The sequence below is a fragment of the Mytilus trossulus genome, chromosome 12 (genome assembly GCF_036588685.1).
Source record: "Mytilus trossulus isolate FHL-02 chromosome 12, PNRI_Mtr1.1.1.hap1, whole genome shotgun sequence".
In the NCBI taxonomy this organism is placed as follows: Eukaryota; Metazoa; Mollusca; class Bivalvia; order Mytilida; family Mytilidae; genus Mytilus; species Mytilus trossulus.
In genome coordinates, this window is record NC_086384.1 from 55,934,508 (window position 1) to 55,949,805 (window position 15,298).

The 15,298-nt window shown below is 32.8% G+C and overlaps 1 protein-coding gene across 8 annotated transcripts in view; it reads left to right on the plus strand.

Annotated features, from left to right (window-relative positions):
- The window catches only part of LOC134692891 (kazrin-like), a 72,719-nt gene that overhangs the window by 37,980 nt on the left and 19,441 nt on the right, over positions 1-15,298 (plus strand). For all 8 annotated transcript variants that reach the window (XM_063553512.1, XM_063553514.1, XM_063553518.1 and 5 more), the window contains exons 2-7: positions 8,121-8,471; positions 9,507-9,713; positions 11,464-11,624; positions 12,524-12,670; positions 13,005-13,158; positions 14,170-14,385. In XM_063553512.1, coding sequence (XP_063409582.1) covers positions 8,121-8,471; positions 9,507-9,713; positions 11,464-11,624; positions 12,524-12,670; positions 13,005-13,158; positions 14,170-14,385 — 1,236 coding nt within the window. The remainder of the gene's footprint in view (positions 1-8,120; positions 8,472-9,506; positions 9,714-11,463; positions 11,625-12,523; positions 12,671-13,004; positions 13,159-14,169; positions 14,386-15,298) is intronic.

Sequence of the window (15,298 nt, forward strand, 5' to 3'; positions counted from 1 at the left end):
GATCGTACATTTGATTTAAACAGACGTAGTACATTGATAGATCTCCACGGTAGCACTCGCGAGATGTTATAAACCAGTGTACGTGTTCGCCATCGAGCGACCTTTCAATTGAATTCGTCAAAATTACATACCAGGTCAGTTTCGTATGTCTCTGACAATGTTGAGATTTGTTCTTTTGTTATATTTCCTACAACAGGAGGAAGAAGATACGACACAAAGAAGCGATTTTCTGATAATACCAGACGCGACTCCACTCTCCAGTTCCATTATCATAGGCATTCGATTTTCATATGGTCTATAAACGCAAAATATAATGAGACTTTCGAATACTGTTTTGGCGTGTTTGCAGGATGAGTTGCTCTGTTAGTCCGTCGAACACATCGCCATGGCATAATTTCAACGATATCGAAGGGTTCTGATAAATCTCATGCCGATTGATACATCTCATTCCAAACAGATAAACCGTACTCTGTAAAATGTGCTCCGAAACTACATGTGTTAGACTGCGTATAACAAATTCAAATCTTGTAAAAGATACAAGTTACACTGTCCGATTTCGTCATGCATGATCTTCAATAAAACTTCTATTCTGAAACCAAATGCCGTTATTTAATGACATTTCATAAATTAAAAAAGGGACAACATGTGTGTTTCCTTAAAAATTTAATTTGTATTTTTGTCGAGCCTTTGACTTTAGTCGAAAAAGCGAGACTAAGCGATCCTACATTCCGTCGGCGTCGGCGGCGGCGTCAACAAATATTCACTCTGTGGTTAAAGTTTTTGAAATTTTAATAACTTTCTTAAACTATACTGGATTTCTACCAAACTTTGACAGAAGCTTGTTTATGATCATAAGATAGTATCCAGAAGTAAATTTTGTAAAAATAAAATTTCATTTTTCCATATTTTACTATAAATGGACTTAGTCTTTTCTGCGGGGAAACAAAACATTCACTCTGTGGTTAAAGTTTTTAGAATTTTAATAACTTTCTCCAACTATCTTAGATTTGTACCAAACTTGGACAGAAGCTTGTTTATGATCATAAGATAGTATCCAGAAGTAAATTTTGTAAAAATAATATTCCATTTTTTTCGCATTTACTATAAATTGACTTAGTTTTTTCTGCGGGGAAACATTACATTCACTCTGTGGTTAAAGTTTTTAGAATTTTAATAACTTTCTTAAACTATCCTGAGTTTGTACCAAACTTGGACAGAAGCTTGTTTATGATCATAAGATAGTATCCAGAAGTAAATTTGGTAAATAAATAAATCCATTTTTTCCATATTTTACTTTTAAATGGACTTAGTTTTTTTGCGCGGAACCATTACATTCACTCTGTGGTTAAAGTTTTTAAAATTTTAATCACTTCCTTAAACTATCCTGGGTTTGTACCAAACTTTGACAGAAGCTTATTTATGATCATAAGATTGTTTCCAGAAGTAAAGTTTGTAAAAAGATTACTCACTCTGTTTTTTCTGTAATTTACTTTTAAATGGACTTAGATTTTCTTACAATCATAAAATAGTAACAAGAGGAATATTTTTATTAATTTTTCTCCTCATTATTGTTGAAACTGTGATTTACAGCAAAAATAGGCGAGACACTGGGTTCCGCGGAACCCTTACAAATTTTTTTAATTTTGCAATATTTTTTTTGGCATGCCGAAGTGATGTGCACGCAACTGCGTGTTGGCATATAGGGAGCTACGCGCCTGCTTAGTCTCTGCAATATATTCTATGGCACTCGTCTGCAACTGTCTTTCACAGGAGGACGATTACTTCACACACACACTTCCTGTTGGCCTCTCTGGTTCTCTAGTCCCATTCCGTACTCGTCATGTTTAGCTTACGTAACCTTACCACACCCTCCCACTTTTAGAAGACGGAGGGATGCTCCTGCATCTTCTTTTTTTAAACAGACTTTATATATGAACACTATGAGCACTCAAGCTTTCTCCTAGAAATAACTTAATCTTATACTTATCACATTGAACTGTAACGGATAAAAAAAAATCCAGCGCAATGAAATTTATTTTCCCCTTGCCAAATACCTATTTTTTTCTGCAGTTCACCGTTATACCTCACAAAACATATATACATTTCCTTCTTTGCTCCTTTTGCACTGAGCATGTACTAATTAGTGTAAACTTTGTCAGCCGGTTGGCCTCTCTGGTCCTCTTGGCCCAGTCCGTACTCGTCATGTCTAGCTTACGTAACCTAATACCACATTTGTTCAGCCCAACATAGTGGTTTAAATTTCGCAATTTATGATATTGTTGATTTAAAATTTTGCAAATTTTTTTCCATTTTTTAACTCTTAGCTGAACAGTTATTGGGAACCAATTTCATGTATTGTATGTGAAGTGAGGATATATAGTTACACTTTTGATAAAATGTTTTGGAGTTCCTATTCTTTTTATATTTACCACAAGAGTAGACTGGTGGATAGAAATATAGTCATTATCATTAAGAATCACTCCTGGCTAGTAGAGGTGAATTCACTAGCCTCAATTAGTTAGTTGTGAGTTCAAACCTGAGTCATTTATTACAGGTGCTTCTGACACCAACCTTAATTGAGTAGTATTGTCTGAGTTTTTCTACTGAAAGTCATGCTTTGCATGAATGGCTTCAAGTCTCTTCTTAATGAGGACTAAACTTGACGTCTTACTGGTATAGTTAGTTGGATTGCGGTCTTGATTCCTTACATTTACTGTTAAAAGTTTTTCTAGTATTGTTATGAGATATTTGCCACTGGTCAATGAACTAACAGCAAAATATGTTTTAGTTTTCAGTGGATATTATTTGTGCATATTTTATTAACAGCTGCTAAACATCCTTGTTAGAATTTTTTTTTCTGAGTATACCAAATTGAAATGTATTGATCAATTATACTTATATGTAGAATTGTTGCCGTCAGGTATTTTTATCTTTTTTTTAATTGATGAGCATCTTTCAATTCTTTTGATCTGAGAAAATCATGACTTTTCTTGATAAATTAGTTCTCAAAACTTCAAGATTAAAAAAAAAAAAATTTACTTACGTGATTTATTTAACATGTAAAACATGTATACCAGATAAATTTATATTTTTGAAACAGATTTTACTGTGTAAACATTTGTAAAAAATAATGATATTTAATAGTATGTAAATATAAAAGTATTTATATCGCATTTAACTTTAAAGAGCTTATTTCTTCATCATTAATATTACTTCATCATGAAAATGTGTTCACACTTTACAAGGGTCAATAAATTTAAAAAATGAAATCGTTCAAAGTTTACACTCTGCTAGAAACAAGAAATGTATTGGTGATTCATGTTAGAGTTTTGTAAAAATCAGTGCAATTTTTAAAGATGAGATAAAAATTTAGAGCCCATTAGATTTTAACGATGCCTTGATTATAGATTTCAAAACTTGATTAAACATCTATTTCAGAAAGGTAAGACTTAGAGGTGAAATTAACATCTGCAATTTACATACTTAAATTGACGATTATATTTAATGAAGGGTATCGGAATCGAAGCTGATTACAGGTACTTGATCCTTACGATTTAAAGGAGATACTTAGATTGGAAATCCATTTCATGTTTCAATTCGTTAGAAATAAACATGGCTTAGAAAGTTGTATCAGATTTTTATCATAGCTTAAAAATTTAATTTGGGAATTGAATACTTTTTATTGCTGATCAGTTTTATCAGTGGAATCAAGGTATAAAAAAGTGTTGAATTCATCAGTTCTTATTGGAAACCTTTTTCTTGAGTGATCCGTAACCTTAAAAAAGTGATTCAGATTTGAAGTTGGATACTCATTGTGGGATTGTCTTGAACCTCAGCTTGATTTGTACAAGTGAAATGTTTTAGAGAATGCAATCTGCACTACACCTTTAACCACTAGTGGATGCCCCAGACTAGTAAACATTGATTCGGACAATTTTCAATTTCTTTTTATACTGTGGATTCATTTATTTTCATGGGTATCAATTTTCGTGGATTGCTGAAAAATTGCGTATTTGTGGATATTTGATTTCGTGGTTTTGACAATCTATATATTAAGCTTATTGTAAATATGTATTTCGTTGAACATTTGACTTCGTGGTTAAGCTATGCCCACGAAACCCAGGAAAATTGGTATCCACTGAATAATAATGAATCCACAGTAGTCTAATAGGGGCAAATTTTGATATTTAGTTTTCCAGACTAGTAAGTTGTAAAAGTTTTTGGCGCGGACTGGAATGTCATTTCTCATTGGAAGCATTTTTTCTGGAGTGATCCATTACTTAAAAGGAGGAGTGTCCGATTCTTAGTGTGATACAGGTACTTAAGCATGAAATGTATTAGAAATTCATCTCTCTCAGGAATTGATTTTAATGAATCGTACTTGGAAGAAACAACATTGGACACAATTATTTATAGCTTTTAGATTGGGATGAGATTAGTATCAGATATAATATCCAATGTTTACAAATAGTGACTTTACATTGGATACTGATGCACATCGAGGATTAAATTTGAGGAAAATTTATGAGATGCATTAATCCAACTCCGAAATCGATCCTTGAAACTGTAATTATATAATATTTCATAACTAATTGAAGTGATTTTCTAGATTATGTAAGAATCATATTCCAACAAGGATATCTACATTTTAGCCTTTCTAGTCTATTTATACTCTGTTTCTACTGGATTTAAAGTTTTAAGATTTCTTATTCAAATGTTAAATTCTTTCCTTGGAACTGTATCAGATAATTATTTGAGCTTTATAGGAATCAGAGGTTAGACCAGTATTTTTGGGAGATTTATCTAAATACCATATTCAAAAAGAACAGACATTAGACTTTTAGAAAAAGAAGAGATTTTACTGGTATATAAGTTGGATTCTTGAACGAAAATTTCCACCTGTTTTTATTTCCTGTCTTAAAAGTTATTAGATTCAGTCAGGATTGTATACATGTACATGTACCAGATCATATCGTGATGTATCTTTTCTGGGGAAGTTCATCCAGTATGGGAATTATTTAAGTGAGGATGGATAAACATGCTTAATAATTCATTTCCTTGGTTATATTAGTGCATGATCAGAGTTCAATTATGGATTTACATACTCAATTTAGATTGTTACAATTACATTAAATATAAAAGGGGGGAGGTGTGTGGTAGCAAAGAATTGGAAGTTGTAATAAGTGGTCCCACCAAGAAAAGGGAGTTTTAAAATTCTAATCTGGCTGATTACTATATCTCAGAAATACAATACAAAGAGGCCCCAAAGAATGCACAAATTCACTGAATCTGCCATAACGTTTTATATATTGTGAAACATACATTTGAATTCATTTCTGTTTGTTGATATTATTCAGTACTATGTTCAATGTTAGATGCACATTGGCGGATCCAGGGGGTGGGGGTGTTCTGGGGGTTAGAACCCCCCTATTTTTTTGGACGATCAATGCATTTGAATGGGAGCATAAAGTTGGAACACCCCTTTTATAACTCTGGGTTGGGAACCCCCCTTTTTAAAATGGCTGGATCCGCCCCCTGGATGCAGATATATTTGAAGGTTGTCTCCTTTGAAATAATAGTTGCGTCTGAAATTCAACCTTTTAGATTAAGTTTAGGATAAGCAGATAATTTGCCTACAAAACTTGTATATTACAGAATAGATTACTATATTTATTACATATGATGTTTCTATTTACACAGTTAATTGTATGATCATAGGATGTATTCAAATTTATCCTTTAGAATTGAAATTCTGACGTAATACGATCATCATTTTAAATTGTACATTATAGACTTGTAGAAGGTTTATGCAATATATTTTGTGACTCAATCTGGCAATTAGAAATGTAATTTCAAACATGTATGTCTATCTGAAAGATGTGTAATATCTATTATCTGTGAGATTACATAAAATTTATTGATATTTATAACAAATTAACAGAAATAACCTCTTCATAGATACATGCTTTCTTTTGAAAGTTGTAAAGAAACAAAAACATTAATATGAAATGTACATTACTGAAAGATATTTCTGGTGAAATTGATTCACATGCAATCAAACATGCATTAACCTGGAGATAAACACATGAAGGTTAAAAATTAACATGCTTTGTTGTTGAGGCATTAAAAGGTCATAATTTATAAAAAAAAAAATTTTACTTAAAGTTTTTGTCGAGCCTGCAACTCTTGTTGCAGAAAGCTCGACATAGGGATAGTGATCCGGCAGCGGCTACAGCGGCAGCGGTGTTAGCTCACTTCTTAAAAGCTTTATATTTTAGAAGGTAGAAGACCTGGATGCTTCATACTTTGTATATTGATGCCTCATGTATCGAACTTTCTGTCAGTCACATGTCCAATGTCCTTGACCTCATTTTCATGGCTCAGTGACTACTTGAAAAAAAAGTTAAGATTTTTTTTAATGATAAATTCTCTCTTATTATAAGTAATTGGATAACTATATTTAGTATGTGTGTACCTTGCAAGGTCCTCATGCCTGTCAGACAGTTTTCACTTGACCTCAAACCTCATTTCATGGATCAGTGAACAAGGTTAATTTTTGGTGGTCAAGTCCATATCTCAGATACTATAAGCAATAGGTCTAGTATATTCGGTGTATGGAAGGACTGTAAGGTGTACATGTCCAACTGGCAGGTGTCATCTGACATTGACCTCATTTTCATGGTTCAGTGGTTATAGTTAAGTTTTTGTGTTTTGGTCTGTTTTTCTTATACTATATGCAATAGGTCTACTAAATTTGGTGTATGGAATGATTGTAAGGTGTACATGTCTAGCTGACATGTGTCATCTGACCTTGACCTCATTTTCAGGGTTCAGTGGTTATAGTTAAGTTTTTGTGTTTTGGTCTGTTTTTCTTATACTATATGCAATAGGTCTATTATATTTGGTGTATGGAATGATTGTAAGGTGTACATGTCTAGCTGACAGGTGTCATCTGACCTTGACCTCATTTTCATGGTTCAGTGGTTATAGATAAGTTTTTGTGTTTTGGTCTGTTTTTCTTATACTATATGCAATAGGTCTACTATATTTGGTGTATGGAATGATTGTAATTTGTACATGTCTTGCTGACAGGTGTCATCTGACCTTGACCTCATTTTCACCGTTCAGTGGTCAAAGTTAAGTTTTTGAGTTTTGATCTATTTTTCTAATATTTTATGCATTAGGTCAACTATATTTGGTGTATGGATATATTTTATGATCTGTATGTCTGTTATGCAGGTTTTATTTGACCTTGACCTCATTTTCATGGTCCATTGCTAAGTGTTAAGTGTTTGTGTTTTGGTCTGTTTTTCTTAATTTATAAGTAATAAGTTAACTATATTTGTTGTATTGAAGAATTGTTAGCTGTACATGTCTGCCTGGCATGGTTCATCTGACCTTGACCTCATTTTCATGGTTCATTGATTAATGTTTCTTTTTCTTTGTAAATGATGAGTTTATGTGACAGTTGAAAAAAAGCTTTATATTTAGGTCTATCATCATAATAGCAATGATTAGTAAAGAAGGCGAGACATTACTGCTGTGACTAGTGTGTAATTTTTTAATTATTATTCTTACTTAATTTAAATGGGGGTTGCTCTCTGCTCTTTTATTTGACAAGGATTGTAAGTTTTCCTGCAAAATTGCTGGTTTTCTCCAGATAGTCCATTTTCTGCCACCAATAGGGCTGAAAGTGGCTGTAAACATCAATCATTTAATCAATCACTATTTTATGATTTGGATATGTAATGTTCCTTGATATTTATTTATAGCAATTTTAATAGGGAGAATAACTGTTGATGTGATACTTGCATAAGGGAGATAACTTTCTATTAATTATTTATGTTCAGTTTCAGTAATATCAAAAATGATATTCCCCACTAGCTCAATTCCTTAATTCACCTTATCTTTTCTTTTATATGTCCAGAAATTATATTTTCATGCTGTTTTTTTTTTCATGTCCTACTAAATAAAACGACGTCTGGGCTTGATGCTTTGTAACATGTATTCACTTGAATTTTGCGAAAAAATTTGGTGAATAAACTGCTTTGAATTAAAATCATTGATAAATTCACTTCATTTCTGGACTAACCAAATTTGTGTTTTTTTTTATTTTTCAGCTATCCAGTCACTGGACTGTCTTAATGATCAAATTGTGGAATACATTTTCCGACCAAGAAATGGCGAAATCTCTTTTGACACAGACTTGTCACCAAAACATCAGGACACACTGAAGTCGTCTATGGTTTTGATTAGGCGACTTCTTCACGACGCTCAGAGTAAATTCCGTAAGATGGTGGAGGACAATAAGAAATTAGCTGCGAGAATTGACGGTTCAATAAACGCTGCTAACCAGGAAGTAAATTCATTAAGAGCTGAATTGCTGGACACAAATAAAAAGTTAACCGAAATTAGTGAAATAACTGAATCAGCACCTCAACAGGATAGTGGGACAAAGTGTGATGATGAACGTAAGTATTTTACAGAATATAAAATAATGGGCAAAAAAGATGTAAAGGGTTTCAAATGATACCCTTAACCTTGTATCCTTCCTTCCTTCTGTCCACCCATCCCTTCCATTTTCACTTGTTTGAAGCTTTAAAGCAGGGGCATTCATGTCCTCCGACACATGTTTGTTTTATTTGTTCAGTTAATGGTTCAATTTTTTTCTTTTTTTAGCAAAAAAATTTGTAAAACTTTTTCATACAGTTTGACTGTTTTCGTCTGTTATCAATTTAAACATATTTATGCAACGATAAAAGATGAATAGAGATTTCTTGATAGTAAGATAAGGAGAACAAAAACAAGTTTGTTCAGTTTATAATTTCATCCTCTATACCTCATCTGACTTTACATCTTCAAGGTTAAAAGGTCATATCATATTTCAAAGGAAAAGATTATGAAATAAACACAGGAGAACTAATAATAATACTTTTATTATCACTCAAAAGGCATCTGTTTTGGGGTATTTTTGAACTTTTTAATTGAAGATTTAATAAGTAAAGCCACATATTTTTATAATCTTATCAAGCATCTGCGTTCAGAAAAAAATACCACTGTAACCTATTTCTGGAAACTGTTGAATTATTGTAAAGTATTTTTAACTTGATTTAAAATTTGAAAAAAAATGCTTGGCATATTTTATGAATGTTATTATAATTAAAAGTACAAAATTGTGCTTCTTATTTTTAACAACAAATGTTAACAACTTTCTCACATTTGAAGGAAAATTGTATCTCAGTCTTATATAGTGCAATCTGTTAAGATTTTCTTGATAATATGATTGAATGGATGTTCATGGTTATACTTTAATGAGACAACAAACAAAAGCTGTCTTTAGAAATGTAGAAGAGAGAAATTTAAAAAAAAACATGAAAAATAAAATTGATACTATTATAAATCAGAGGAGCATTAGTTATACAAAACAAAATAAGCTAAAATAAACATGTAATGTTGTGGCATTCTTTAATAAGATGTAACTAACCTAAATATTCTCTGTTTTACAGATATAAATCCCAAACAAAGAGTCAATGAAGATAATGAAATGAAGCAATTAAAAGAAGAAAACTCTCGGCTGAAAGCTCAGAATGACATTTTATCTTCACAAGAAAATGGCAAAGATATAAACTGTGATATAAGTAAATATGGTGAACTGAAACTAGAACTAATTCAGACTAAACAGGAGCTTAATAGAGCAAAGGAGGCATTACAGGGTAAGTTGTAACAAGGAACCAGTTCTGAACTATTGGTAGTCTGTATGCTAATAACACATAAAAAGTTGTAACAGGAATTGCCAAAAACAGACATACAAACAAAGGGCAAGCTAGAGCATACTCCTGATGTAGGATTTTATTTCTTGGTTTTTGGTGTTTAAACGCCACTTTTAAGCAATGCAATTCAGCTATTTTGTGGCGGCTAGTTTTTATTGGTGAAGGAAGTCGGACTGCCCGGCGAAAACCATGACCTTCGATAGGAAAATGGACAATTCTAGTCAATTAAGATTGGAGTCAAGTGCACCCCAACAGGCGAGGTTTAAACTCACAACCTCAGTTGACAGATTCCCTGTCTGAATTCTCTGAATCAATTCTCTATTCTAAAGAAAAACACATGACTTGGTACTTGCAGACACAAAATGTGAGCAGGTTCTTTTTTCATGCACATTAAATGCACGCTTTTCTAATATGTCATAGAAGTAAATAAAGGCAACAGTAGTATACCGCTTTTGGTAAGTCATAAATCAATTGAGAGAAAACAAATTTGGGTAACAACCTAAAACTGAGGTAAACACATCAACTAGTAAGAGGATAACAACAAAACAACAGAAACTCTGAAGTGCAACAAAAACCCAAAACAACATTGCAACATACACAGAAAGGAACTATAAGACAATTTAAGATAACAACTGCCATTTTCCTGACTTGGTACAGGACACATCTTAAAATCTAGATCTTTTCAGCTTCCAAAGTATGTCTACTGATTCAAACATTGAAATAAAAGACACCACATAATTTGGAAGAAAGGATTATAATGTGCTTTCTCCTAAAGAAAGTTATAAGCTAAGATACTCGCAGCTGTTCAAGTGTCTGTTTTTATCTAAGTTTTGATAACCAAATTCCTCATGACAAATGGTTTCTCATAAATCATGCATTCCTGTCTTGAAAGCCAGAGTTTTTGTAAATATGGAAAAAAAATGTAATAATAATTTGTGCAGGTATTATTGCCAATAAAACATCTCTCTGCAAGCAACTAAATGACACAGAAATTAGCAACTATACATCATGGTACAGCCTTCAACATATAGCAATGAAGCTATAAAGCCAAAAAAAAAAAGGAAAAATGAAAAAAGAACTCTTACAAGCAATTATAACAGTTATAAATGTAATTTTCTTACAGTCAAAGTATACTTCATCATCAGTATTGACAAACTCCTGAGTACTCCTAATATATCATTTAAATGATTTAAGTATTTAACATGTTTAAGATACACAAACATTTTATTTGGTTAATTTTCCAAAATAGTTAGGTCCAGGGGAAATAACTCTAATTGTCCTGTATGAACAGAGTATTAAAGAGAAGGCTTGAGTTATACATGCATTACATGCTAGATTACAAATTTTAAATTTATACTGCTTTTTATGCACCATGTAAACTCCCAGACTGGTAGGCCAAACCAATCTCTTTTTGAAAGCAATATATATATAGCACTATTAAAACAATTTCTATTTGAACTAGTTCTTCTATGGTTGAGATTTCGTTTGTCTAAGATCAATGTTTCCTTATTTGAAACTTTGAAGGTGTGCAACAATTTCAAAATATTTAAGCTAGCCATTCTTTAAAAGACTGCAGTATCATATATGACTTTTTCAATAGTTGTCATTTTTGGTTTAAATCATAATCACGTGCACAGAACAACTCCATCACCAGAGTGTTTTAAATCATGATAATTTTATTTCTATATTACAGCCATGAAATCGGACAGAAAGAGATTAAAGGCAGAAAAGTTAGAGCTTCTGAACCAGATGAAACAGTTATACACCACACTGGAGGATAAAGAGACAGAGTTACGGGACTTTATCAGAAATTATCAACAGAAAATGGCAGAAAATGATGAAACCATTAAACAGGTAGACATCTTTGGAAACAAAAGAATCAGAGACATGAGACATGTTCATACAATAAAACTGTTGATGCAGAAGAAAGATTTGATTTTTTAACAAATTGAAGGAATAGACCACTTTCGAGTTCATCCGTCACCGGAAAAAACTCGTCAATTATACGCGCCTTTATCACCGTCATTTGTGCGTTTAGGGGCGTCGTCACTTCCCTTCCAATGTTGAGCGAGTGGTTGGAAAACTATAATTCTATATTATACGAATTATTCGGCAAATTGAATTCTCAAAATTGACAATCAACACTGCTGTCATTAGGGAATTGTCAGTAAGTACCTACAGAGCAACCATTATTTCTAGTTTATCCTGCACAAAGACGATCACTAAGACGCTTGATGAACGTAAATAGTGCAGGGATACAGGCGAGCCCCTCTATCTGGTAAATGACGTCATAAAGGCGTGCATAATTGACGAGTTTTTGACGGTGACGGATGAACTCGAAAGTGGTCTATTATGTGATGTGTTTGATTGATGTGTTTGATTCTCCTATGACCCATGTATTTCCAGCACTTAAATCCTTCTTATTTAAATCAGTATAAAACCTTCTCATCATGGACAAATGTTGTTTATAGATATAGGAAGATGTGGTATGAGTGCCAATGAGACAACTCCATCGAAGTCACTATTATAAAGTAAACCATTATAGTAAAAGGTTAAATCTTTAACATGGAGCCTAGGCTTTGTATATATATGTTAATAAAATTTGTTTTTCTCAATAGTACACCCCACATATTTTAAACAATATATCTTCAAATTGATTTTGTTTTCCTGACATCCATTTCTTTATAGGACTGCATAGTAATATAAATCTTGATTGTCATACATTTAATGATGTTAAATATTGTATTTTTCAGTTGGCACGTGAAAGAGAGGACACTGAACAGGAGAAATGGGAGATAATCAAACAAGCTCGAGATGCTCAGGAAAGGGCTGTAATTCTACGCACACAACTGGAATCTAAAGAGCAACACGTTAAAAAGTTGGAAATGGAACTTTCTGTGGTAAGAACAAAATGCAACCAAAGAATGCTGTCTAGCTTTTGAAAGGTAGCAGATGTATTTCAAATTTGTTTATAAAAGCACTTTACTCACCATTTTTTAAAGTGTTTAAAATTATTAAAAATTAAAAAATAAAGAAAATTAAGTATTTCAAAATTGTAAATTTTGATGGAAAGAATGTAACTTCAGCAAATTGAAAAAAATTGATAGCTGAATATAACGTGAATTCATAATAAGTTATAAAGGGGAGATGATAAAAACTATAAATCTATTAGTTTAAGCATAAATTTGAAATTCTTTTTTTTACTTTGAAAGATATATAAATGATCTTTTATAGATGAAAGAACAAGCAGTGAAGACTGGGTATACTTTACATGTGCCGTCCACACCACCCACCATCCGCTGTACCACACCTAACAGTGAAGATCTGCCACCGTACGAAACACCACCATTGTCAGCTAACCTCACACATAATGACTCAAGTTTTGATGGTATTATTTATGTTCTTATGCCCCACCTACGATAGAAGAGGGGCATTATGTTTTCTGGTCTGTGCGTCCGTTCTTTTGTCCGTCTGTCCGTCTGTTCGTCCTTCCATGTGTTACACTTCAGGTTAAAGTTTTTGGTCAAGGTAGTTTTTGATGAAGTTGAAATCCCATCAACTTGAAACTTAGTATACATGTTTGATAAGATCATTCTAATTTTAATGCCAAAGTAGAGAATTTATTCCAATTTCACGGTCCAGTAAACATAGAAAATGATAGTGCTAGTGGGGTATCCTTGTAATGTGGACACATTCTTGTTTTAATTTTTAGTCAGTAGATAGATATAGATTGATGTGGTATAAATGCCAATGAGACAACTCTCCATCCAAGTCACTGAACATCAGATTCCTGACTTCGACCAGGTGAAAACAATTGGTGTTAAGTATGCTTCTTCTTTTGTCTATATAATCTTTCATTCAGGAATACATTATGTACCAAGAAAACTTTGTTTAATGTGGAAACTTTTTTCATATTAAGAACTTTTGACTTCGGAGCACATTTGTATATAATTTTTCTTCTAAAGAAGGGCAGTGGCCCAAACTTAAGATTTTGAAGAAAGCCAATGGCCTAAACATTAAAATCAAAAGAAGGCCAATGACCCGACTTTGTTAATGATGATTTTTACACTTTATCAATGTCAAGTATTTAGTTAACAATGTCTATATAAAAAAGAGGATGTGGTATGATTGCCAATGAGACAACTGTCCACAAGAGACCAAAATGACACAATCATTAACAACTATATATATAGGTCCCAGTACAGCCTTCAACAATGAGCAAAGCCAATACTGCATGGACAGCTATAAAAGGCCCTGAAATGACAATGTAAAACATTTCAAACAAGAAAACTAACGGCCTTATTTATATACAAAATGAATGAAAAACTAGACTAGCATGTAGTCTTTTTGAATATCTGTACAATCGTTTTATTTGTAAAGTTTTTTATTCCTTTTCTAGCACAGTTTGGTACACCAAAAGAATTGAGAGATCGTAGTAACTCCCTGACACCATTGATTGACAGTCAAAATAAAAGTAGTATATCATTACCCATCAGTGAAACTTCGTCTGAAACCAAGAAGAAAAAGAGGATCAGTCTGGGATCCATATCTAAAGTGTTCACACGAGGGAGGGTCCGGAGGTCAATAGCAATACCTGTGGGAACTGAGTTAGAAGGTAAAACTACACAGAAGTATTTAATTTTGATATTGCCCTCATGTGTTTTCCACTCCAATCTTAAATTGACAAAAAAAAAAAGATTGCCAATTTTCCTATCAAATGTTGTGATTCTCTCTAGGAACTCCTGTTCCTCCACCAATAAAAACTGACTGCCAAGAAATACCTACAGTTATGATAGTGGCATAAAAAAAAACAAAAAACTATCATTTTTTTTTTAGCTCACCTGGCCCGAAGGGCCAAGTGAGCTTTTCTCATCACTTGGCGTCCGTCGTCCGTCGTCCGTCGTCATTAACTTTTAAAAAAAATCTTCTCCTCTGAAACTACTGGGTCAAATTAAACCAAACTTGGCCACAATCATCATTGGGAAATCTAGTTTAAAAAATGTGTGGCGTGACCCGCCAAACCAACCAAGATGGCCGCCATGGCTAAAAAAAGAACATAGGGGTAAAATGCAGTTTTTGGCTTATAACTCAAAAACCAAAGCATTTAGAGCAAATCTGACATGGGGTAAAATTGTTTATCAGGTCAAGATCTATCTGCCCTGAAATTTTCAGATGAATCGGACAATCTGTTGTTGGGTTGCTGCCCCTGAATTGGTAATTTTAGGGAAATTTTGCTGTTTTTGGTTATTTTCTTGAATATTATTATCGATAGAGATAAACTGTAAATAGTAATAATGTTCAGCAAAGTAAGATCTACAAATAAGTCAACATAACCAAAATGGTCAATTGACCCCTATAGGAGTTATTGCCCTTTATAGTCAATTTTTAACCATTTTTTGTAAATCTTAGTAATCTTTTACAAAAATCTTCTCCTCTGAAACTACCAAGCCAAATTAAAACAAACTTGGCCACAATCATCATTGGGGTATATAGTTTAAAAAATGTGTGGCGTGACCCAGCCAATTAAC